Here is a 23,372-nt window from a genome sequence, read left to right as displayed (position 1 = left end):
CATCTTGCTGGCCCAGTACTTTTTTCTTTGCTTTTTTTAGATTTTCTCCAACATTGTGACATTTGGTCATTCTAAGGGTAACTCTGATCTTGGCAGAACTATATGGGTATTTGGGATGAGTTATTTCTGATCGTACAAAGAGTAAAAGGTAGAGGTTGGAGAGGTTGTTCAGTGGCTAAAAGCACTTGTTGATTTTAGAGGACCCACGTTCAGTTCCCAGCACCCATACGGTGGCTCACAACATTTGTAGTTCCAGTTCCAGGGAATCTAGTGTTTTCTTCTGATTCCCAAAGGTGGTAGGCATGCGTGTAGTACACAGAAATACACAAAAACAAAACAGTCAAACAGATAAAGTAAAAATAAATGAAAAAGAAAACCTCTTAATAAACTTCAACTCTGGTTCATACTGTTCATCCTGAATTGTTTTCTGAAGCAAAATCAAGAACCTTAGCTTCCCCTGAGCTGAGGTCTTCAGAAAGAATGCTTGGGCTGCTGTGTTGCTGTGTGTGTGTGTGTGATTGTATCTCAGCTTGGGCCCCAGGCTGCTGAGAAACCCAGAGAACAAGTTTCAAGTATATGACTTCAAATGTGACTTTTTTTTTTTTTTTTTTTTCAGAGCTGAGGACTGAACCCAGGGCCTTGTGCTTGCTAGGCAAGCACTCTACCACAGAGCTAAATCCCCAACCCGTGTTTTTTGTTTGTTTGTTTGTTTGTTTGTTTGTTTGTTTTTAAATCTTTTTGGAGACACAGTCTCATGAAATAGCCAGGCTGGCTTTGAATCAAATGTGATTTTAAAAAGGACTTTATTAAGATGTATAATCTCCAGATTCTAGTACATCAATTTACAGGAGTAATTTGTATGCAGACCCCACTCATTTTGTATTTAGAAGGACCACCAAAGAAAATACATTTCCAGTAACTACCCTTATCCCCAAGAAACCAAATTAAAAAAAAAAAAAAAAAACTATATGGATAACCATTTAAAAATAATACAAATGATAAAGCAAATTTTTGTCACTTTCAGCTAAAGAATTTGTTTTCAGAAGAGCTTAGATTTGTTTTATTAATTTCAAATGTCCACCTCAGCCTCCTCCGAAAAGCTCGCTGGCCCTTCTGCCCTCGTGCCTTAGCTTGTCCTGCCTCTGCCTTCTGCTCCCAAGTCTGTCGTCTGTGCTTTTGCTGGCTTTCTCCATGGGAATCCTGTGGCCAGGGAACCTCCAAAGTCAGCAGATGGACCTGTGGACAGCTGTGCCCTGGTCCCCGCAAGCCAATGCGTCTGTGTCCTTGAGTGACATGAGCCTCCTCCAGGCCCCTGGGCTTCCCATCATGCACCACTCACTAGTTACCTCCTGCTCCGCCCACTTCTAGACCGTCCACTAGGACGTATGGACGCTGACTGCCGGCTTCCTCGACTTTCTGGTCAATTTACATGCTGTTTTTTCCTCCTTTGAAAGCTCTTAAAACCCAGGCTGGACTTCCATGGACCCCGCATATTTTATCATTTATTGTTGTTAGTTTTATTTTTGCTGTGCTGGGGATCAAACTCAGGACTGATGTAGGACATACTAGGCAAACCCTCCATCACCGACCTACATTTTAACTCTTAAATATCTTAAACCCTAGCTCAAGGTTGATTACAATTTATGATTCACTTACCCTGTTACCTATTTCAGTGCATGGGAAACCGAGTCATCCAGTATTTCTGAAGCTCTGATGTCATAGCAGATGTTTTCCATAAAAAGTAAAACAAAACAAAACAAACAAACAAACAAAAAAACCAAAAAACAAAGAACGAAACAACCTCCCCCACAAAAAGCCCACAGAAATAAATAAAAGCAAAACATTTTGTGATATTGCATTCAAAAGTCTGTAAACTGTTTTTTCCCTTCAAATTTCAAAGGGAATGCTCACATGCTGAATAGTCCCCTAACACAAGGAAAACACCACTTCTTTTCTGTTAAATGCCGGTACACAGACCCACAGCCCATCCCTGGTGAAAAGAAAACCAAACCTCGAAGAAACCGTGCCCTGCTGGGGCTCAGTGGCTCCTGCATCCAAAGCATCCCTGGACAAAGGAATTCCATGTTTATCTGCTGGGAGGGTTTTTCAGGCAAAGATGGCGTCTGCACACCGCATCTCCTCTTTGGTCCTTCTGCAGCAACATTTACTCAGAGTTTTTTTAGAGGCAAATTATTAAGCATGCTTCAAGCACTGCAGGGCCTGTCTGGTGGCCTCCAGGCTGAGGCCACTAAGTGAATGATTTGTAAGAAATGATTTATCTTGCTAATGTAGTTAGATTTGAATAATGGTTCTATAATGGTTCTAGACTTTGTGATATGGCTCACCCCTCCCTCCCACCCATAGTATAGAAATATCAGTTTGGAGTCCAGTTATGATGAAGCCGTCTTTTCGCTTGAGTACAGAAATATCTGAGGGAGGAAGAAAGAGAATAGTTAGAAACAAAAAACTCCCCCAAGTTAAAAAAGGATTCTTGGAGGCCAGAGGATCTGGAGTTCAAGGCCAATTTGGGCTACATGAGACTCTTGTCTACCAAAAAAGTGGAGAGTGGTGGAGGTGAGCTGGTGGAGGTGAGCTGGTGGGATGAGCTGGTGGAGGTGAGTGGGTGAGGTGATGGCTCAGCTGGTGAGGGCACCTATCCTCACAACTTTGGTTTCAAGGTGAGAGGGCAACTTTTGGGTGTTGGTTCAATTTGATGAAGTCTGTTCTTTCCTACCACGTATGTCCTGGGGATCAAACTCATGTAACAAGGGCCCTTACCCACTGAACTGAGCCATCTTGCCAACTCCCCCCCACACCACACAGGGTTTCTCTAAGTAGTTTTGGTGCCTGTCCCAGGTCTCGCTATGTAGCCCAGGCTGGCCTCAAACTCACAGAGATCACCTGGCTCTGCCCCTTGAGTGCTGGGATTAAAGGTGTGTGCCACCACAACCCAGCTGCCAACTCTGTTTTTAGAGGCAGGGTCTTGTGTAGCTCTGGCTGGCCTGGAACTTAATGTGTTGCTGAAGCTGGTCTTGAACTCTAGATCCTCTGCTCCCATCTTCCATGTGCCGGGATTACAATCCACACCCAGAGAGAGGTACAAAGTCAGTGTTTAACATTTGCTTATAAAGCAAACACGGAGCACTTGGGAGGCAGAGGCAGGTGGATCTCTGTGAGATCGAGGCCAGCCTGGGCTACAAAGTGAGTTCCAGGACACAGCCTCCAAAGCTACAGAGAAACCCTGTCTCGAAAAACCAAAAAAAAAAAACAAAAAACCAAACACGGGAGCTACTTTGAGGAATTCAGAGAGTTGAGATTATAGGTGAGAGATACTAAGAATGAAATTCACAACTAAACTTTGTTTTAATTACACAGCATGAAAAAAATCCTGACACAAAAATAGGTATAAATGGTAAAGTGGAGAAGGATTGGTTCTATTTTTATTTTGTTCCTCTCTTCACCCCTCAATCCTTCTCTCTTTGTGCTGGAGATTGACTCCCTGCCAAACCAAGCACTTTGCCACTGAGCTAAATCTCCAACATCTTCCTTTTTTCTGCGTCTGTCTTGCCATCTGTGGACGGTCCTAACTTTCAAGACATCACAGAAGTTGATGACACAGTTCTCTGGTGCTCTCTTTCTTTCTTTCAAGGCTTAATTTTAATTATGTGTTTGTGCCTGGGTGTTTGCATATGCATGTATGTGCCTATGGAGGCCAGAGGCTTCCGATCCCCGGGAGCTGGAGTTACAGGCATTTGGGGCTGGGAAGTCAACGCTGGGAGAGTAACACACACTCTTAACCACTGAGATCTCTCTCCTCCTTCTCTCCCTCTTTTCTCCCTTTTTCTTTTTGAGGCAGGGTCTCCTGTGGCTCAGGCTGTCCTCTAACTTGCTGAGCAACCTAGCTCCTGATTCTCCTGCTTCACATCTCAAGTACTAGGATGATAGCCATGTGTTATCAGGCCTTTCAGAGCAACCATGCCAAGCTCTAAACCCTGCCCCCTTCTCTCTCTCTTTCTCTCTCTCTCTCTCTCTCTCTCTCTCTCTCTCTCTCTCTGTGTGTCTCTCTGTTTCTGTCTCTCTGTCTCTTTCTCTGTCTCTCTGTCTCTGTGTGTGTGTGTGTGTGTGTGTGTGTGTGTGTGTGTGTGTGTGTATGTGTGCGCGCGCACATGCTATGCAATAAGTGAGCTGGGATGATAGCATACACTTTAATCTCAGCACTCTGGAGGCAGAGGCAGGCAGATCCCTATGAATACATACATACCCTGAATACATACACACCCTGTCTCGAAAAGAAAGAGCAGTCAGTGCCCTTAACCACCAAGCCATCTCTCCATCACTCTGACCTTATCCCCCCCAACAGGATCTGTCACTGAACACAGAGTTTGCCATTAAGTTTATAGATGCCACTACTTGTACGTGGGTGCTAGGGATTCGACCTCAGATTTTTATGCTTGTGTAGCAAGCATCTTACCCACAGAGCGATCTCCTCAGCCCCCAGAGTTTGGTTTTCTGACCATGACAACATATTTCATATCTGGGAACCTCAGTGCCACTCTCCAAAGCCTTTAGGAGGAGGCAGCCCAAAATTGAAGGAGCTGAACCTTCGCCCTAAATCCAAATAGGTAACTTCTCTAGACGATAGCAGTTAGTCTGAATGGCAGAAACCAGAAGATCTGGCTTTAGTTTTGCACTTAAGTTGCAAGTATCTCACAAATCAGAGACCAGGATATTTAAGATCTACCTTCTCATTTTTTAAAATTTGATTTAAAAAGAAAAAGAAAAACTGCTGTCTTAGCTATAATCTCCTGACAGGCATCATTGTTATTCAAAGCCATGAATGCTTAACATGGCAACCTAAAATTTTGTCGGCTGAGATACAGTGATTTGATTGAACACTTGCGTAAATCTCGGGTTCCCTGGAACACAGTTTGAAAACCCCTTTTCCCTTTCTTGGAGTGATTATCATTTAATGATCTTACCTCTCAGGAAATGACAGCAACTTAAGCTATAGGTATAGACCAAGGTTTAAATGTCTTCGGGTCGTCTCTTGGAATCTAAGGAAAAAAAATAAATAAAAGAGCAAAACGTGGGTTGGGGATTTAGCTCAGTGGTAGAGCGTTTGCCTAGCAAGCACAAGGCCCTGGGTTCGAGCCTCAGCTCAAAAAAAAAAAAAAAAAAAAAAAAGAGCAAAATGTAACATGTGAACTGGAATGCATATACTACTACAATATTTGACCAGAGAAATCGTACCAAATCTTTTTATTTACTTATTTATTTGAGACAGGTTCTCACTATATGCCTCTGGTTGGCCTGGAACCCACAGAAATCTGCTTGTCTCTGCCTCCTGAGTGCTGGGATTAAAGGCAAGCACCACCATGCCTGGCTGTATTAAATCTAAAGGTTTCAAAAACTTCTCATAAGAGAAGGCAGGGAGCCGGGCTTTAATCTCAGCACTCAGGAGGCAGAGACAGGTGGATCTCTGTGAGTTCGAGGCCAGCCTAGGCTACAGAATGAGTTTCAGGAAAGGCACCAAAGCTACAGAGAAACTCTGTCTTGAAAAAAAAAAAAAAAAGAGAGAGAGAGAGAGAGAGAGAGAGAGAGAGACAGGATTTTTCTGTTTCTGGAGGAAATGGACCCTGGCATTCCTTTCAAATGATAACTTTTATCAGCACCATGCTTGACACAAACTATGCTAAAAGGCCAGCATTAAACCACCCCCTTCTCTCTTCTCTCTCTCTCTCCCTCTCTCTGTCTCTCTAATTTTGTTGTTGTTGTTTGTTTGTTTGTTTGTTTGTTTTCACAGCCCTGGCTGTCCTGGAACTTGCTCTGTAGACCAGGCTGGCCTCGAACTCAGAAATCTGCCTGCCTCTGACTCCTGAGTACTGGATTAAGTTTTAAAAGACAGACAGTGAAGCATTGTTAGGTGTGGGGCTCATGCATATAATCTCAACACTCAGGAAATTGAAGGAGAGGGATGCCCAGGTTGAAGCCAGCCGAGCTCACATATTACACAGTCAGAAAAAGAAGCCGGGCTGTGGTGGCGCACGCCTGTAATCCCAGTACTCGGGAGGCAGAGTCAGGCGGATCTTTGTGAGTTTGAGGCCAGCCTGGTCTACAGAGCGAGATCCAGGGAAGGTGCAAAGCTACACAGAGAAACCCTGTCTCAAAAAACCAAAATAAAATAAAATAAAATAAAATAAAAAAAGAAAGAAAGAAAAAAGAAAAAGAAGAAGCTGATGGATTGATGTTGTAATATCTCCTATAGTGTTAAGTAACAGGACATGTCCATGAGTCACCTATCTTTTTTACTCTCCAAGAATGAGTTCCTGAAGAATTACAGACCCTTGGAATGTATGTGGGGAGGAGACACGAGAAGAGAGAATTTGACTGGGTTAGGATGCTCTTTCCCATTGTTGTGGAGACAGCCCTGTCTGCAGCATCAGGCACAGGATGATGTGTGCTCTGTCTGCAGCATCAGGAACATTTGGATGGTGTGTGCTCTGTCTGCAGCATTAGGAACATTTGGATGGTGTGTGCTCTGTCTGCAGCATCAGACACGTTTGGATGGTGTGTGCTCCTACTAGTTAAATCCCAAGCTCTCTTTACAATCTCTTTATGGGTTCCCTGGTTTCACTCCTTCTTCTTCCTGATAGCTATGTCCCCTGAGAATTCATCCTCTTAGCTTTGGCCTCGGGGCTGCAAACACATTCGTTACCTGTCCCGTGCTCATGTTTTTGTTTGAAGGCTGACCTTTATGTCCATTTTAAATTCAGTTTTTGGTGCTGAGGATCAAACCCAGAGACTTGCACAACCTAAGCATGTGCTCTATCTCTGAGCTATATCCCTGACCTACAAAGGTGTTAAAAACAAAAATTTAGGGCGGTGGTGGTGCACGTCTTAAGTCCCAGAACTTGGGAGGCAGAGCCAGGCGGATCTCTGTGAGTTCGAGACCAGCCTGGTCTACAGAGCAAGTTCCAGGACAAGCATCAAAACTACACAGAGAAAACCTGTCTTGAAAAAGAAAAAAACAACAAAAAATGTGATAATTAAAAAGAAAAAAGTGTTGGGTAGTGGTAGTGCACACCTCTAATCCCAGCACTCGAGAGGCAGAGCCAGGCGGATCTCTGTGAGTTCCAGGCCAGCCTGGTCTACAGAATGAGTTTCCAGGATAGGCTCCAAAGCTACACAGAGAAACCCTGTCTCAAAAAAAAAAAAAAAAAAAAAAAAATCCCAGTAATGGCAAGTTGTAAAGATTTCCAAAAGCATTTTATTTTTCTATTCATATTGGCAATGTAGCTCAGAGGTAGAATGTGTGGCTCTTTGGCTTCAATCTTAGACCGCAAACAAAACAAACCAAACAAAAATAGGCTGGGTTGCTGGACGATGGTGGCACACACCTTTAATCCTAGCACTCAGGAGGCAGAGCCAGGCAGATCTTTGTGAGTTTGAGGCTAGCCTGGTCTACTGAGCGAGATGCAGGAAAGGCGCAAAGCTACACAGAGAAATCCTGTCTCCCCCAACATCCCCACCCTGTAGTGGATAGCCATCCCAGCATTGGCCTGGAAGTTCCAACCCCCATTGAGGCTTCGGTAATGGTCACGCCCACAAGGCAGGGCGGAGGAGGAAGCGGAAGACCAAGGATGGAGAGGAGAGGTCTCTCTCTTGGTTCCCAGACCCTGGACGCTGGAGGTAGACCGAGCAGAGTTCTCCAGAGAACACCGCCGGACTGCGCTATACCTTTGCCAGACCCTGCAACCTATCCCTTCATTTGTAAGTTACCCATAAAATAAACCTCCCTTTTAACTACGTGGAGTGGCCTTAATAGTTTCACCAATTACCCCCCTCCCCCAAATTAAATTAAATTCTTGGCTGGGTTTGGTGACACAGCTGGTGATCCAACACTTGGGATGCAGAAGCAAGAGGGGTCATCGCAGATTCGAGGCCAGCCTCCTTACAACAAAGTGAGTTCCAGGCCAGTCCGGACTACATGATGAGACCTTGTCTGAAAACCAGCAACTGGCAAGACGGCTGGGTGCACAAAGACACTTGCTGCCAATCTTGACAACCTGAGTTTGATTCCCCAGGCACACGGTGGAAGGAGAGAGCTGATTCCACCAAGTTGCCCTCTGACTTCTGATGCATTTATCTAATTATTCTTTCTTTTTTTTTTTTTAAATTCTACTTTTTGAGACAGGGTTTCTCTGTGAAACAGTCAGGGCTATCCTGGATTTCCCTCTGTAGATCAGGCTGGTCTCAAACTCACAGTCTCCCAAGTGCTGGAATTAAAGGTGTGTACCACTACCACCACACGGCTATCTAATTAATCTTTATCAATAAAATATGGGGAGTCAGATATCAGGGTAAGAACCTGCAAGACCAGAGAAGCATCAGAGCCACCAGTGGCCTCCTATCTCTTCCCTTTTTCCATCCAAAAATGACCTTGATCTTCTTTAAGCCCCGCCTTTCTACTTCCTGTCTCCTATCTGTCCTGTCCTCCAAAACCTCTATGGTTAAATTTGGTCAGCTAGTGGCTAGCTCCGCCCTCTGACTCAAAGCAAACTTTATTGTCAAAATGTGATCAAAGTATCACACAACAGACTTCTACCCACACTCAAGAATTAAAAACAAAAAAAAGTAATTAAAAGAATTTAAAACCAGAATCAATCCAAACAAACAATCTGGACCCCTAGGCTGCCTTTTTGTCCTAGGTCAGCGATCTGTATTCAGTCTGGTCTAACCTCCTCCCTAGCTTCTTGAGCTAAGAGTGCTTCCTTTCTTAAGTCTGGGACTTCAAGGGCCCCACGCTGATCATGGGTGATAACTCTCCACCCTCTCCTCTTGTCTCTGTTCTGGGCTTGGCTGGCTCTTGATAACTCCAATCAAAGCAACACATTCACTAAGAGGTCACGGCCAAGGTCATGTGTACTTAGAGTCCACTTCTTAGATAATGTCTGGGACCAGTCTCTTGTTTAGTCCTCTGTGCTCGTTACCATCAATTAAATCCATGGAAATTGTAGCCTAGGGTTCCTCCTCACCAGCATTTATGCAATAAGGACCAACCTGCTGGTCTGGGCTATCCAAACCCTACTGTTCCAAAGAGAGGTTTGGCCTTTGCGGTTCCAGGGAGAGAACTCCCCAGGCTTTGGTATACCCCGCCTGGTATCATCTCTGGAGCAAGGTCAGCTATGAGAGTAATTTCTTGCCTGTGTCACTGACTCGCAGTAAAAACTGGCCTCTGGACTGATGAGATGGCTCAGTGGGTAAAAGATGGCCACTATCAACATGCACATATATACATAAATGTGATAAAAAATCCAGACAGGAAGGGGAGGCAAGACAATCTGATAGAGGGGGGGGGAGGTCTGAAAGCCCTATGCAAAGGATGCAAAATTAGCATATGAGAGAAGCAAATCGACTGGATCTCTACACATACCCAGGCTTTACTAAATCTAACCACTAGTGTAGGAACAGAGGCACTTCAGTGTCCCAAGGTGATCAGCGGCACATTATATTACTAAAACTCAGAGCTCCGGGTGGAGGTTTAAGATGCGAGTGAAGCATGTAATACTCATGTAAGTTGCATGTAGAATTACATGTCACAGGGCACATGTCTTTAGAAGTATATCCTTAATATATTCCTGTGGCAAATGTATTATGATAAAAAATATCTTGGGGGTTGGGGATTTAGCTCAGTGGTAGAGTGCTTGCCTAGCTAAGTGCAAGGCCCTGGGTTCAGTCCTCAGCTTAAAAAAAAAAAGAAAAGAAAAGAAAAGAAAAAGAAAAAAAAATATCTCTTACATTCTAAGAGACTGGGACTTTTTCAGGAGCTCACATCCAGAGTTAAAAAATACTTGAAGTCACTTTCCCCCACCCTAAGGCACCTTGGCTCTATCCGCCAAAGCCTCCCGAGTGCTGTACCATAACACACAGACATACAGACATACAGAGCCTTTCCCTGCTAAGCCATCTTACCAGCCCCTCAAGGGACTTCCCCCAATGAATGGTTTTATTTCACACAAGACGCTGATGCTGACCTAAGCTGTTGGGGAAAAGATCAGCGGAGCTCAGGAGGACAGGGGGACTTTCTGTGTTAGGACAGCTGTCCCATCAGGACAGCACACTTCAAGGTCATCTTCAGTAAGGTCAAGGCCAGCAAGAACCAAATGAGAGCCTCTGCACTCGGGGGCCTCTGGTGTGGACCACAACAGAAATTCTTGAGATGTATATCTCAGGGTAGTGTACTTTTCCTTTTCTCTAAGACAGGGTCTTATGGCGCCCAGGCTTGCCTCCAACTCCTTATGACTGAGGGTGATCTTGACTTTCTGATCCTTCTGCCAGCAGGAGAGTTTTTTGATTAAAAAAAAAAAAAATCCATTCTATAACAGTATTAGAGGGTTGGATACAAGTCAGATGTAGAGAGTACGTCTAATGTGGATAAAGACATGCACCCCATTGTTGGCACTGCAAAAACACACTTCGCCATCACCACCATGCCATGACTGTTAGGGTTCCGGCCACTCCTCCAGCTATATGACCGCACATGCGCAGCTCAGGAGCCAAGCAAGGGGTCTTACATCCTATGTAATCCATGCGCTGTGTGATTGTGCAATGCGTGCAGCATGGTCACACAACCTGTGCATGAGTGATATAGTCCCATAAACCCACATGCACATGTGCCAGGGAATCCTTAAAAAGTGGGTCACAGACTCCTCCCCTCTCCTTCTGCTCTCTCCTCCTCCCTCTCCTCCCTTTTCCTCACGTGTCTTTCCAACAGGCCTGGCCATGCTCTCTTCTGTCCCCCACCTCCTCCTAATAAAGCTCTGATACTGGGTTTTGTCGTGTCCCGTGGCCTTTCCTCACAGAGTAAAAACACCACATTTAAAACCAACCACAACCACCAAATCAGTGCCAGGGAAGACAGCTTCAGGAGCAGAATGATGGCTGTGCCGTGTCGCCAGGTGCTGCCAGGAACAAACCTAGTCCCTGTGTCCTGGGCATCCGTGTTTAAAGCAGAACCAGTTTTTCAAGCTACATGCCAAACCTCTTCCAAGACGGCACCAGGGGTGGGGAGAAGGATGTGGCGAGGAAGGAGTCTGGACGCATCCAAGAGTCTGTATGTGTGTGTCTCAGGAGCGGAGCTTCAGTTCTTGGGGGAGACTCTACCCTGAGAAGCCTATACAGGGTCATGCATTCCATTGTTTTCCAGCTCAAAGAATCCATATGACTGAGATTAAGGCTTGCCGATCATCTGTGGCTAAGATTGTAGCTAAACACGCTGGGAGGCTGCATGTTTCTACTTGTAGTTCATGCACCCCGGGAAATGGAATGCAGTCCTGTAGGACTGGCAGTACTGACTCCTCTAGTGCAGAGAAATCGGAGCTGGGTATAGTATGAGGGTTCAGCATACTTCATCTTGAGCGACTGGTATAGGTAGATGGGGCATCATACCGGACATTATGTTCTCACCTGCCTCTCCTCTGCTATCTGAGAGGAGGGGGCTCCCTTAAGTGAACTAAGCAGGTGACCCATTTAGTGTTGCTGACGCTGAGTCTGGGCATCCTGAGAAGAAAGCAGGCGGAGCAAAGCAGGGGATGGTGAGAGATCAAGTCCTGTAGAGGAGGACAGGGAGTCAGGGCCTGGGGACCCCCCCCCCTCGGGTTTGTAGGTAAAAAGTGGACCTTCAGAAAGGAAGCCTGCCTCTTACGCAGTAGCAGGGCTTGTCTCGGGGTGGCCTGGCTGTTTGGAAGGGAGAGTCAATCCAAGAAGGAAAGGGCTTCCGAGTCTGTGGTGCTTGGGCGGCTCCTTCATGAGTCAGCAAGGCCAAGGGTGCTGTTCAAAATGCTGTGTGAACTATTTGCAAACTTGTTTCTAGGCTGGATTGTTCCATTTGAGCTTCTTGGAAATGGAAACAACATGCTAATTGACTGGACTTGTGTTTACTACTGTGTCATCCCCTAGCTCTCCCCCACACCCTTTTTTCTTCTCCTTGATGCTGGAGATTGAATTTAGGGCTTTGTAGGCTGGGCAAGCACATCCCTCACCCAGAGCCCTCGTACAGATCACAGCTTTGTAGCTATTTGATTTCTTTCCCTGCTAGTAATAACAAGGTTCCAAGTTCTTTGTTTGTTTGTTTATTTATTTATTTATTTGTTTATTTATTTATTTTCAGGACAGGATTTCTCTGGGTAGTCCTGGCTGTCCTGGAACTCATTCCGTAGACCAGGCTAACCTCGAATTCACAGAGATCTGCCTGCCCCTGCCTCCCAAGTGCTGGAATTAAAGGCGTGAGCCACAGTTCCCCAAGTTTTTGCTTCTTTTCTTCCCCCCACCTCTTACAGGGTGCTGTATTGGAATTCACTATGTAGACCAGGCTGGCCTCAAACTCACAGAGATCCACCTGCCTCTGCCTCCTGAGTGTTAGGAATAAAGGTGTGCGCCACCACACCAGGCTTGCTTTTGAATCTCTCTTATCACCAAATTTCTCAAGGTAGCATTCCCCCCCTCCTCTAATTTATAAGGACATGATGAAGTCCTTCCTGCCTGTCTTAAAATTGTAACAACTTTTCATTTTTAAATCTTTTTTTTTTAAAGGCTGGCAAGATGGTTTAGCAGGTCAATCCCTGGAACCCATGGAGAGAATCAACTCCTGAGGGTTGTCCTCTGACCACACAATTGTCACGGCATAAGTGTGTGTGGGGGGGGGGAGGGAAAGGGGGAGGGAGAGAGGAGAGGGAGAGGGAGGAGGAGAGGGGGAGAGGGGAGGGGAGAGGGAGAGAGGGGAAGGGGGGAGAGGGACAGAGGGAGAGGGAGAGAGGGAGAGGGGGGAGAGAGGGAGAGGGGGAGGGGGGAGGGGGGAGAGGAGGAGGGGGAGGGAGTGAGAGAGAGGGAGAGGAAGAGGGAGGGAGAGGGAGAGAGGAGTGTTAGGACCCACCCAGCATCCTGATATCATCTTACATAAAGCACCCTTTAAGAGGAAAAACCCCCTCCCCCTTCTTCCCCTCTCCCTCTCTCTTCATGAGGGCACCTCCACTTTCTCTCTCTCCTCTCTCTCTTTTTCTCTATTCCCTCTCCCCTCCCCCTTTAATAAAACTTTCCACATGGATGCCATGCCTGCAAGGTATGACTAACTTTCTCATGCCTACTGGGTGGCCGCCCACATGGCGTGTCTCCTTGGCTCAAACCTGCCAAAGCCTCTCGAGTACCATTTCCTAACAGAGAGAGCCTTAATTTAAAGAAATCTCGTTTTAAAACTTTTAAAGGGGCCTGGTGGTGGTGGTGGTGCAGGCCTTTAGTCCCTGCACTGGCAGAGCCAGGTGGATCTCTGTGAGTTCGAGGCCAGCCTGGTCTACAGAGTGAGATCCAGGACAGGCTCCAAAGCTACACAGAGAAACCCTGTCTCAAAAAACAAAAAAAAAAAACCAAAAAACAAAAAACTCAAAAACTTTTAAAGTTTTTTTTTAAATCTTGTTTCTAAGTACTAATTTGAAATGTTATGTCTCTTTCTTTTTATATATTTAAGGGATTTTTTTGTCTTATGGAATTGTGATTGATTGTGTACAAAGCACATTTTTCCTTCTCCCATCACCAGCAAGGAAATGACATAGAGATAAGGCCCCCTGTTGGGCCAGGCCACTCAGAACTGCACAGAGTAGCATCATCAACACTGCCATTTACTAGAGATTAACTTCAAGAGAGAACCAAACCCAAATACTCAAACAAATAAAGTTCTCTATGAGGCTGGCGAGAAGGCTTATTGGGTGAAGGCATGTGCAACCAAGGCCTGCCACCCAAGTTCGATCCCTGGAACCACAGGGTGAAGGGAGACCTGCCTCCAACACGTTGTCCTCTGACTCCCACACGGCGCACACACAAAATAAGTGTTAAAACAAAACACAAACAAAAGCCTTGAAGCTCAGAACTCAATGTATAATAAACGTTGACTCACTGGGACTTTTGTTTTATTTTGGTAACAAGATGTTTACCCATGAAAATGTGGCTTTCAGCTGTAACTTGCTGTTTGTTCTGGTCTCAGCAGGTCAACTTGGTTTATGTGGAAATAGTTTTTCAGCCTTGCAGGAGAGGCATGTTTTGAAGGTCATTAACAGTTATGAGTATTTAGGGAAAAACTTAACTCTAGTGTTTACGGAGTGACTCGTAAATTTACACAGTATTTTTACATGCATTATTTCATTTAATTCCAGGGGAAAAGTACTGGGTGTTTTACCATCGTTTCTGTTTAAGAAAAAGATCCAGGTAAGTTGTTATTTCTCTAATAGTGAGGGAGAGGTTCCCGGATGAGGAGGCCCTGAACTTTCCAAGGCTTGTGTTTTAGTCCACAGAATGCCCACTTTCTTAGTCATCGGGAGCAAGCTCTGTTTTTTATTTCAGAATTCAAAAGTTAAATACAAAACCTGCTCTGCTCTCCTCTCTCCTCCTTTCCCTGCTTCTCCCTTCTCCTCTCCTCTCCTCCTCTCCTTTCCTTTCCTTTCCTTTCTTTCTTTCTTTCTTTTTTTTTTTTTTTTTTTTTTTTGGTTTTTTGAGACAGGGTTTCCCTGTGTAGCTTTGCACCTTTCCTGGAACTCACTCTGTAGCCCAGGCTGGCCTCGAGCTCACAGAGATCCGCCTGCCTCTGCCTCCCAAGTGCTGGGATTACAGGTGTGCGCCACCACCGCCCGGCTTCTTTCTTTTTTTGATACAGGGTCTTACTATGTAGCTCTGGCTAGCCTGGCACTCACTTGGTACACTAGGCTGGGCTTGAACTTGAAATAATCCTCTTGTCCACGCCTTCCGAGTGCAAACAAAAATTATTTATTTTAGCCATGGTTATAACATTGTATGCCGATGTGAATCATTATATATCCCCTTGACTTTTTTTTTTTTTTTCTCCTCTCTGTGCTGAGAACCAAACCCAAGGCATTGTGTATGCTATGAACAACACCCCTGATTTTAGATCAGCATATATACTTCAACTAAAATAAACAGTGGTCAATGGCCTAACATGGCAGCACAGGCCTGTAATCCCAGCGCTTAGAAGTTAGAGGCAGGGGGATCAGGCACTCAAAACTGTCCTGAACTACACAGCAAACACGAGGTCAGACTGTAGCTGACTTACCCGATCCTGCTGTGTGAACTCTGACCGAACAGGACTTCCGTTTACTCCCCCCCAGAGGAATGCCTCTGCCTTCCCACCATCTGCTTTGCGAATGTTTCCTGCCCACCCTTCAGCTATACAGCTTAGCTCCCTCAAGGGCTTTATGCAAACAGTCCCCATCCCACTAGGAGACCTTCTGTATCCTGAGCTTATCTGGTGTTGGTGATGAGAAATACTCTGTGTGTGTGTCTTTGTTTCTCTGTCCCTGACTTGAACTCAGAGCTGTCTGGAATAAAAGCTTCACAGAATGCCAGGAAAGGGGTGTGGAGCAGCAGAGTCTTGCATACACACACACACACACACCCCTCACATATACACACACACACACACACACACACAAACACGCATACACACACATACATACACACAGGCATACACACATATACACACACAATACACACACACTCACACACACATACATACACACACATCTCACACACACACTTACACACATCACACACACACACACATCTCACACACATACATACACACACATCTCACACACACACTTACACACATCACACACACACACACACACATCTCACACACATACATACACACAGGCATACACACATATACACACACAATACACACACACTCACACACACATACATACACACACATCTCACACACACACTTACACACATCACACACACACATACACACACATCTCACACACATACATACACACACACATATCTCACACAATTTGTTTTTGGTTTTTTCAAGACAGGGTTTCTCTGTAGCTTTGGAGCCTGTCCTGGACTAGCTCTGTAGACCAGGTTGGCCTCGAACTCACAGAGATCCACCTGCCTCTAGGCGTGTGCCACCACCGCCTGGCACAATTTGTTTTTTAAAACAGGGTCTCACTATGTAGCCCAGGCCTCAAATTCATGATCCTCCTGCTTCAGCCTCCCAAGGGCTGGGCTATCACAAGTATGTCTCACTGCTGCTTTTCCATTGGATAGAGGGGTAATGATATTTCCTGCAGAAGACTATTTTGTGTATTTCTGGTCTTCTGTCAATGTCCTCTTTGCTCTCCTAGGGACGATTCACTCAAGGCTGAGTTTGAGTTATTTCCTCTTCACTGGTGATGAGCTTAAGAAGGTGTGGTGGTCTGACTAGAAATGGCCTCCACAGGCTCAGATATTTAAACACTTAGTCATCAGGGAGTCGCACTGTTTAGAGGGATTAGGAGGTGTGTCACTAGGGGGTGGGTTTGGGGTTTCAGAACTTGTCTTAGTTAATGCCATAGTGCTGTGAAGAGACACCAATGACCACAGCAACTCTTATAAAGGAAAACATTGAATTGGGGCTGGCTTACAGTTCAGAGGTTTAGTCCATTATCATCACAGTGGAAGCATGGCAGCATGCAGGCAGACATGGTGCTGGAGAAGGAGCTGAGAGTTCTACATCTGGATCCACAGGCAGCAGGGAGAGAGAGGAGAGAGAGAGAGAGAGAGAGAGAGAGAGAGAGAGAGAGAGAGACAGAGAGAGACAGAGACAGAGACAGAGAGAGCTAGCTAGCTACTGGGCCTGGCTTGAGCATCTGAAACCTCAAAGCCCACACCCACACTTCCAACAAGGCCACACCTCCTAGTAGTGCTGGTTCTTGGTGACCAAGCATTCAAGTCCACGAGCTTATGGGGGCCATTCTTATTCAAACAACCATGGAATTCCAAGCCAGGCCTAGAATCACTCTCTCTTCCTATTGCCCCTGGATCTGGATATAGAACTCTAGGCTCCTTCTCCAGAACATGCTGCCTACATGCCACCATGCTTCCTACCATGACTATAAGCAAAGTAACTCTGGGGTCCCCCAAGTCTTATCAGGGAACGGCCAATATTTTTATTCTTTCAAATATTCATGAGGCCAGTGGGATGACTTGGAATGTTACAGGCCAGGATAACCATGAAGAACAAAGAGTTGCACTCCACATGGTCCAAGCCACTTTATGAGCAGTGGGGCTTATTACTTGGAGGACAACACTCTTCCCTGCCCCAGCTGTTATTCCAGCTGTACCTAGATGATGAGTTCGCAGCTTGAGTATACTGGGGAGATAGGTCCTTCAGATGTAATAAGGAGTTTGAATGGTAGTTCATGGGAAAAGTACTCTCCATCAGATTTCTAGGAACGAGGGCTCAGAAGAATCCCTCCCCACAATGCCACTCAAATCCTTTCAAGAGTTCATGTCTGGGGTAAGCCCATTTTGTAAAATGAGTTTACAATAAGATATGCTGTACATGTGAGCATATTCAAAGTAAAAGCTGGCTAAAGTGTGTCCACAGGAGTGGTGGAGATGGCTCGGCTGATAAAGTTTGGATCCCTAGCACCTCTGCCAAAGGCCAGGAGCAGCAGTGCACCTTGGGACCTCAGCGTTGGGGAGGTGGAGACAGGAGGGTCTCTGGGGCTTACTGCCCAGGCAGTCTAGCTGATCAGAGAGCTCCAGGTCCAGTGAGGGAACTTTATTTAAAATAACAACAACAACAACAACAACAACAACAACAACAACAACAACAGGGTCTGGAGAGATGGCTCAACAGTTAAGAGCCCTTGCTGCTTGCTCTTTCTGAGGACCAGGATTTGGTTCCCAGAATCCATGTCAGGTGGCTCAGGCTCACAACTGCCTGTAACTCAAGCTCTTGGGGATTCAACGCTCCCTTGTGGCCTCTTTGGGCCCCTGCATGTATCTCAAGGGAGACACCCAATTATCGGTGTCAGCCTCACTCTTACACACATACACACACACACACACACACACACACACACACGCACACAGGAACATATGTGCACACTCATGCACACACAACATAGTCAGTTATTTCTAGTTGAAAGGATTATGGTTGATTTCAACTTCCATCTTATTCTTTCCCACATATTCTAACTTTTCCAAAGTGGATATTGAGTGAAAAAAAGAAATAAAAAAGAAAGGAGAGAGGTAAAAAAAAAAAAAAAAAAAAGGAAAGGAAAGGAGAGGACATGACTGCTCCTAGGCAATTTTTTTTTAAGAGAAAGTTTATTACAGATAATAGGGAGAGCATAGGTAGGCAGGGACGTCTGGGAGAGCCCAGAGTGGACGTGAGAGTGGGCCACTTGAGGAGAAGGCAGAGAGAGGAACCTGAGATGCAGCAGCCAGGATACCTTAGGTGCAAAAGGGCAGGTAACCAAAATGTCTGGATTATACAGAGAAGAGCCTCTGGGGGAAGAGCAGCCCAGCCCCTGGGCTGGAGAGTTCAGGGTAGGGGGCAGGGTGTACTAGCCAGCTATACCCTGTAACAGGTAGTGACAGAGGGATGCTACTTTTAATTTTATTTATTGACAGTGTCTCACTATGTAGCTCTGACTGTCCAGGAACTCACTATGTAGACCAGGCTGGCCTGCCTCTTTCTCCTAAGTACTGGGATTAAAGGTGTGCACCACTATGCCCAGTGTGTGTTACTTTTCTAAAGATAAAATGTAAAATTCTATTAAAATAAGTGTTGCGGAATAATCTTTTTGTACACTGTAAAGATGTGTCATTCTGATTGGTTTAATAAAAAGCTGAATAGCCAATAGCTAGGCAGGATTTTCAGGCACATAGGACACTGGGAAGAGGAAGTAGGGGGCAAGAGCCAGATGCAGAGGAATCAAGACATGTAGGAGGAGAGGTAAATGTCACGAGTCACATGGCAACATGTAGATGAATAGAAATGGGTTAATTTAAGTTGTAAGAGCTAGTGGGACAAGCCTAAGCTATCGACTAAGTTTTCATAATTAATAACGAGTCTCTGTGTTGTGATTTGGGAACTGGCTGGAAGGACAGAAAAATCTGCCAACAAATGGCACTGAATGTGGGGCCATATATTTCCACATAGGAAGACCTAGGAAAGCTTAATAAAAGGTTCCAAACATATAAAAATGGAGCCAAACACTGCTTCCTAGTCCCACAGTCTCTCATGCTGGCTGCGGTACAGAGACACGTCTCACCTGCTGCCTGTTACTTGAGGGGCCAGTGCGCCATGAGCTAAGCCATGTGGTAGATTTAAGATTTTGCTCATGTAGACAAAAAAGGTTACAGATATGCAGTAAAGAAGGTTCATATGGAGAAAACCTCTAAAGAGGTTCCAGTGTATTTAACAAAGCGTGTAGGCTTAAGAACAGAAAGAAAAAAAGGGTATAGACAGTCATAAAAAAAATAGTAAAGTCTTTAAAGAGAGAGTAAAGTAATAAAAAAATAAGCCACATAAAAATGGAAAATACACAGGGAGTCTGGATCCTATATAGTGTCCTGTTAACTTCAAATTTTTTAAATGCTAATGCACAAAAACCAACAGCTGCCGAGAGACACTGGATTATGGAAACTGCTAATTAACACAACTTTTAAAAAAAATGTCTTTGGGGCTGGAGAGGTGGCTCAGAGGTTAAGAACACTGGCTGTTCTTCCAGAGGTCCTGAGTTCAATTCCCAGCATCCACATGGTGGCTCACAACCATCTGTAATAAGATCTCACTCTCTCTTCTGGTTTACAGGGATACATGCAAACAGAACACTGTATACATGATAAATAAATCTTTAAAAAACTGTTCATTCTCTTTTTTAAAAAAATGTCTTAACTTCAAAATGGAAGTTGGACAATGTGTTGCATTGGGGGAGGAGGTTATGCTTTTGTGTATTCCTTCCAGATTAATAGAGATCAGATTTGACCAGGGGAGACCTCGTGGGTGTCAGCTACAGACATGGAGGAGGAAGCCGAAAGAGACTACAGGACAGGTGAGGTGTAAGCTGATCCCCTGACATGGGAACAGCTCTGAGATAAGGTGAGACATGATAAACCTTGTTGGCTACAGAGTCCTTGTGATTTATTATTACATGCCATCCTTTCATATGGATGGATAGGATTTATATTACAGTTTGGTTATACAGTCCAAATGGATTATAAAGTTGACAGATGCCTTTTACCTGCTCAAACATAAAACAGAAAATCATCTTTAACTGACTGTTGCACACTGCACATTCTATACACGTGTTAATGTAGATATGTATGTTACCTTTGAAAGTTTATGTGTTTTCAGAGCAAGGGGACCAGACACCAATGAAAACAGGTGGCCCAGGTGACCCAGCCTCTCACAGTGCCTCTGTTGCAGTTTCCTCAGAGTTCTGCATCCAGAATAGCTTCAAGGCTGCTGGCTGAGATGGTCCAGCCTCACAGGCTATTCCAGCCAGGAATTTAGATAAGCCTTGCACTTTCCCATTACACAGAGACTGGACAATAAATAATACAGCTAACACACCCAGGACTTGACCATTATCCTAATTTTCCAGAGTCTCTTAAAGATGACAGCACTCGCTGGGCAGTGGTGGCACACACCTTTAATCCCACGATGAACCTCCATATGAAATTTGCTTTCTTTGTGGCAAAAGTTAGCCACTGGGCAAGACACTGCCCTTGCCTTGACTGCTGACAGTATGCTGTCCAAACTGGACAAGGAGGGCATAAAAGAAAGTGACTACTGAACTTTGCCAAGACAGGGTAGGTCAGTCCTTCAAAAATTTCTGTTTCGCAGAAAAGTTTGTCAGATATTCTAGGCCTGTAGGCCAAAGATGGATGCCCCAATACTACAGAGGAAACTTGGGTGACTGTCCAGGAAGCCAGGTGTCTCTGTCATTTCTTTTAGTTTTGGAAGTGGCTTACACTGCACTTCTGTTTACTCAGGTAATGTTTATCCTTCTGGGGTCTTTGATGGAGTTGAGGACTAGGTTGTTATAGTTGCAGTTTTCCTTAGTTATGATAAAAGGTAAATTAGGTACAGAGCTTTAGACTCATCAAGATAGAATAAATAGTGGAGTACTTTCTTCAAATATGCCAAATACAAATGGACTGGACATTATAAATGTAATTCTTGCCTGATAATTGTTCATGCAGCTTTGGAGCCTTTCCTGGAACTCACTTTGTAGCCCAGACTGGCCTCAGACTCACAGAGATCCATCTGCCTTTACCTCCCGAGTGCTGGAATTAAAGGCGTGCGCCACCACTGCCCAGCTAATTGTTCTATTGCATATAGTTTTCTTATGTTAGAGTTACAGTCTTTCCTTTTTATTTAGACAAAAAGGGGGAAAGGTTGTGGAATATTCCTTTATACTGTGTAAAAATACATCACTGTGATTGGTTTACTAAAGAGCTAAATGGCCAATCGTTAGGTAGGATTTTCGGGGCAGAGAGAATGCTGTGAAGAAGAAGGCAGAGTTGCCAGTCAGGCACAGAGGAAGCATGAAAGCAGCCTGGGCAGTACAGAGTCAAGGTAATAAAGCCACAAGACAGAAAGTGAATTAATAGAAATGGGTTAATTTAAGTTATAAGAGCTAGTCAGAAACAAACGTAAGTTATCGGCTGTCATTATTTGTGAGCTGGCAGCCTAAAGAAAAATCTGTCTACAAATAAGGCTAACAAATATCAAATATATGTTCTGCTTGAGGTGATATTTAGGAACCATTTATGAATATTTTAGAAAATTGGAGACTGCTCTCACATGGACAACTGGTATCCATGAGGACATTTTGAAAAGGTCTCAACAAGGAATCATCTGACCTGGCAGATAGTGCTGTCTCACCCCATGTACCTCAGAACCCAGCCGCTCCACCCTGAATAGTGAATGCGATAAATGATTCCCTTCTTCCCACTGTATGTGACAGCTTTGCTGAACAACCAGATTGCTAAAACCAGTCTAGATCTGCGGAAATGCAGGAGCCTGGCTGTCAGAAGACTGGAGAACCAGCGAGCGCCTCGGGTGAGCAGGGAACATTCGGAAGAGCTCTTTCATGTGTGTGTTTAGTTTCCTTACGCCGCTTCCAGGAAAAGGATGCTGATTATTGTAAAATGGGACTGAGAACGCTGTGTTGAAGGTCACATGGACCTGAGCTTTTGGGTAAGAGACAATGTGATCTTACAGTGGTCGAGTGAGCAAAGGTCAGGGCAGTGCCACACAGGAGCCCTGAGGCACAGGGGGGTCAGGTCTCTGCCTCTGCCTACAGAGGAGGCTCTGATGGGAGGCAGAGGACTATCACCATTGCTGTGTTCGGGAGAGGGGGATGAATGTGTGAACCACTGCTGGCGACTCTCCTGCCTCATCCCTCCGATCGTGGGATGACAAGCATGGGCCACCACACTCCACTGTGTGATGTACTCTTAACATTTTATAGCTTGATGAACTAGACACATGCCGGAAGCCAAAGGAGCCGGAAGTAGAACTGTGCTCGTGGGAACAGAGCGACAACCTACCATGTCTGTGAACCGATCTGCACAGGCCATGCGCACGCGCTCTGGGGTGGCTGGGCTGTGTACCGTGAACTCCTCGGCTAGGTCTCTTTCCCTCCGTGCCGCAGCCACAGCATCAGCAATGGCGAAAAACACAGATGACCCCAGGAACATCCCAGACTCCCCGAGGCCCTGTAAGAAAACACATTTGTCGATTTTCTTGGCTGCGGCTGCGCCCAAACCCACTCTGTAGACCAGGTTGAACTCACAGAAACCGCCTGCTTTTGCAGCACATTTGTTTTAAAGGATTCTATAGTGGACCACAAGCTACTTCCGGGCCAGGTCCTCATCCTGTTCAGCACTGTATTCTCAATCCCTGGCATATAGTTTTCTATAAATCACCTCTCAAACATCTCAAATGCTCATCGTCCAGCTTGTTGACCAAGAGAAACTCCTGGAGCTCTTTAAAAAAAAATTGAACTTTCTCTGAGTAAAGTATTTGTTCTATGGGAAAGGAATGCTATGTGTTTACACGTATGTGCACACACAAGGTGTGTTTCTGTGTGCCGAGGGAAGAGCACCCTGATGAGAACAGTCAATGGTTTGAACTTGCCGACTTCATGAGCAGAGGAAAGAACTCCTCATGATTCCCAGGCTAAAGGAGGCAGGGTATTTGTCTAAGTTTGGTGTCTGAGACAAGGTCTTGCTGTGGAGTAGACCAGGCTGTGAAATGTGCTGTGGAGTAGACCAGGCTGTCTTTGAACATCCAATCCCAAATCTTCCTGCCTTTTCTTCCTGAATGTTAGCATTATAGGAACATACCACCACACCCTTTTGGTCCTTTTTTTTTTTTTTCCCAGAGAAATCTTGCCCTGTAGCCTAGGCTGGCATTGAATTCATGATCCTCCTACCTCTATTGAGTGATAGGATTATGGGGATGTCCACCACACACTGGCTGCCCTGCCTGGGAACTCTTGACTTGAAGCTGT

The 23,372-nt window shown here is 45.2% G+C and overlaps 1 protein-coding gene across 1 annotated transcript in view; it reads right to left on the bottom strand.

The window, feature by feature from the left end:
- LOC118573013 (aldehyde oxidase 2) overlaps positions 1–23,372 on the bottom strand; it is a 115,343-nt gene that overhangs the window by 13,401 nt on the left and 78,570 nt on the right. The window contains exon 34 of the mRNA XM_036172995.1: positions 22,408–22,575. Coding sequence (XP_036028888.1) covers positions 22,408–22,575 — 168 coding nt within the window. The remainder of the gene's footprint in view (positions 1–22,407; positions 22,576–23,372) is intronic.

Source organism: Onychomys torridus, chromosome 23 (genome assembly GCF_903995425.1).
Source record: "Onychomys torridus chromosome 23, mOncTor1.1, whole genome shotgun sequence".
Taxonomy (NCBI): domain Eukaryota; kingdom Metazoa; phylum Chordata; class Mammalia; order Rodentia; family Cricetidae; genus Onychomys; species Onychomys torridus.
The sequence above is the reverse complement of the archived record's forward strand: the minus strand, read 5'-3'. Positions and strand labels throughout refer to the sequence as shown.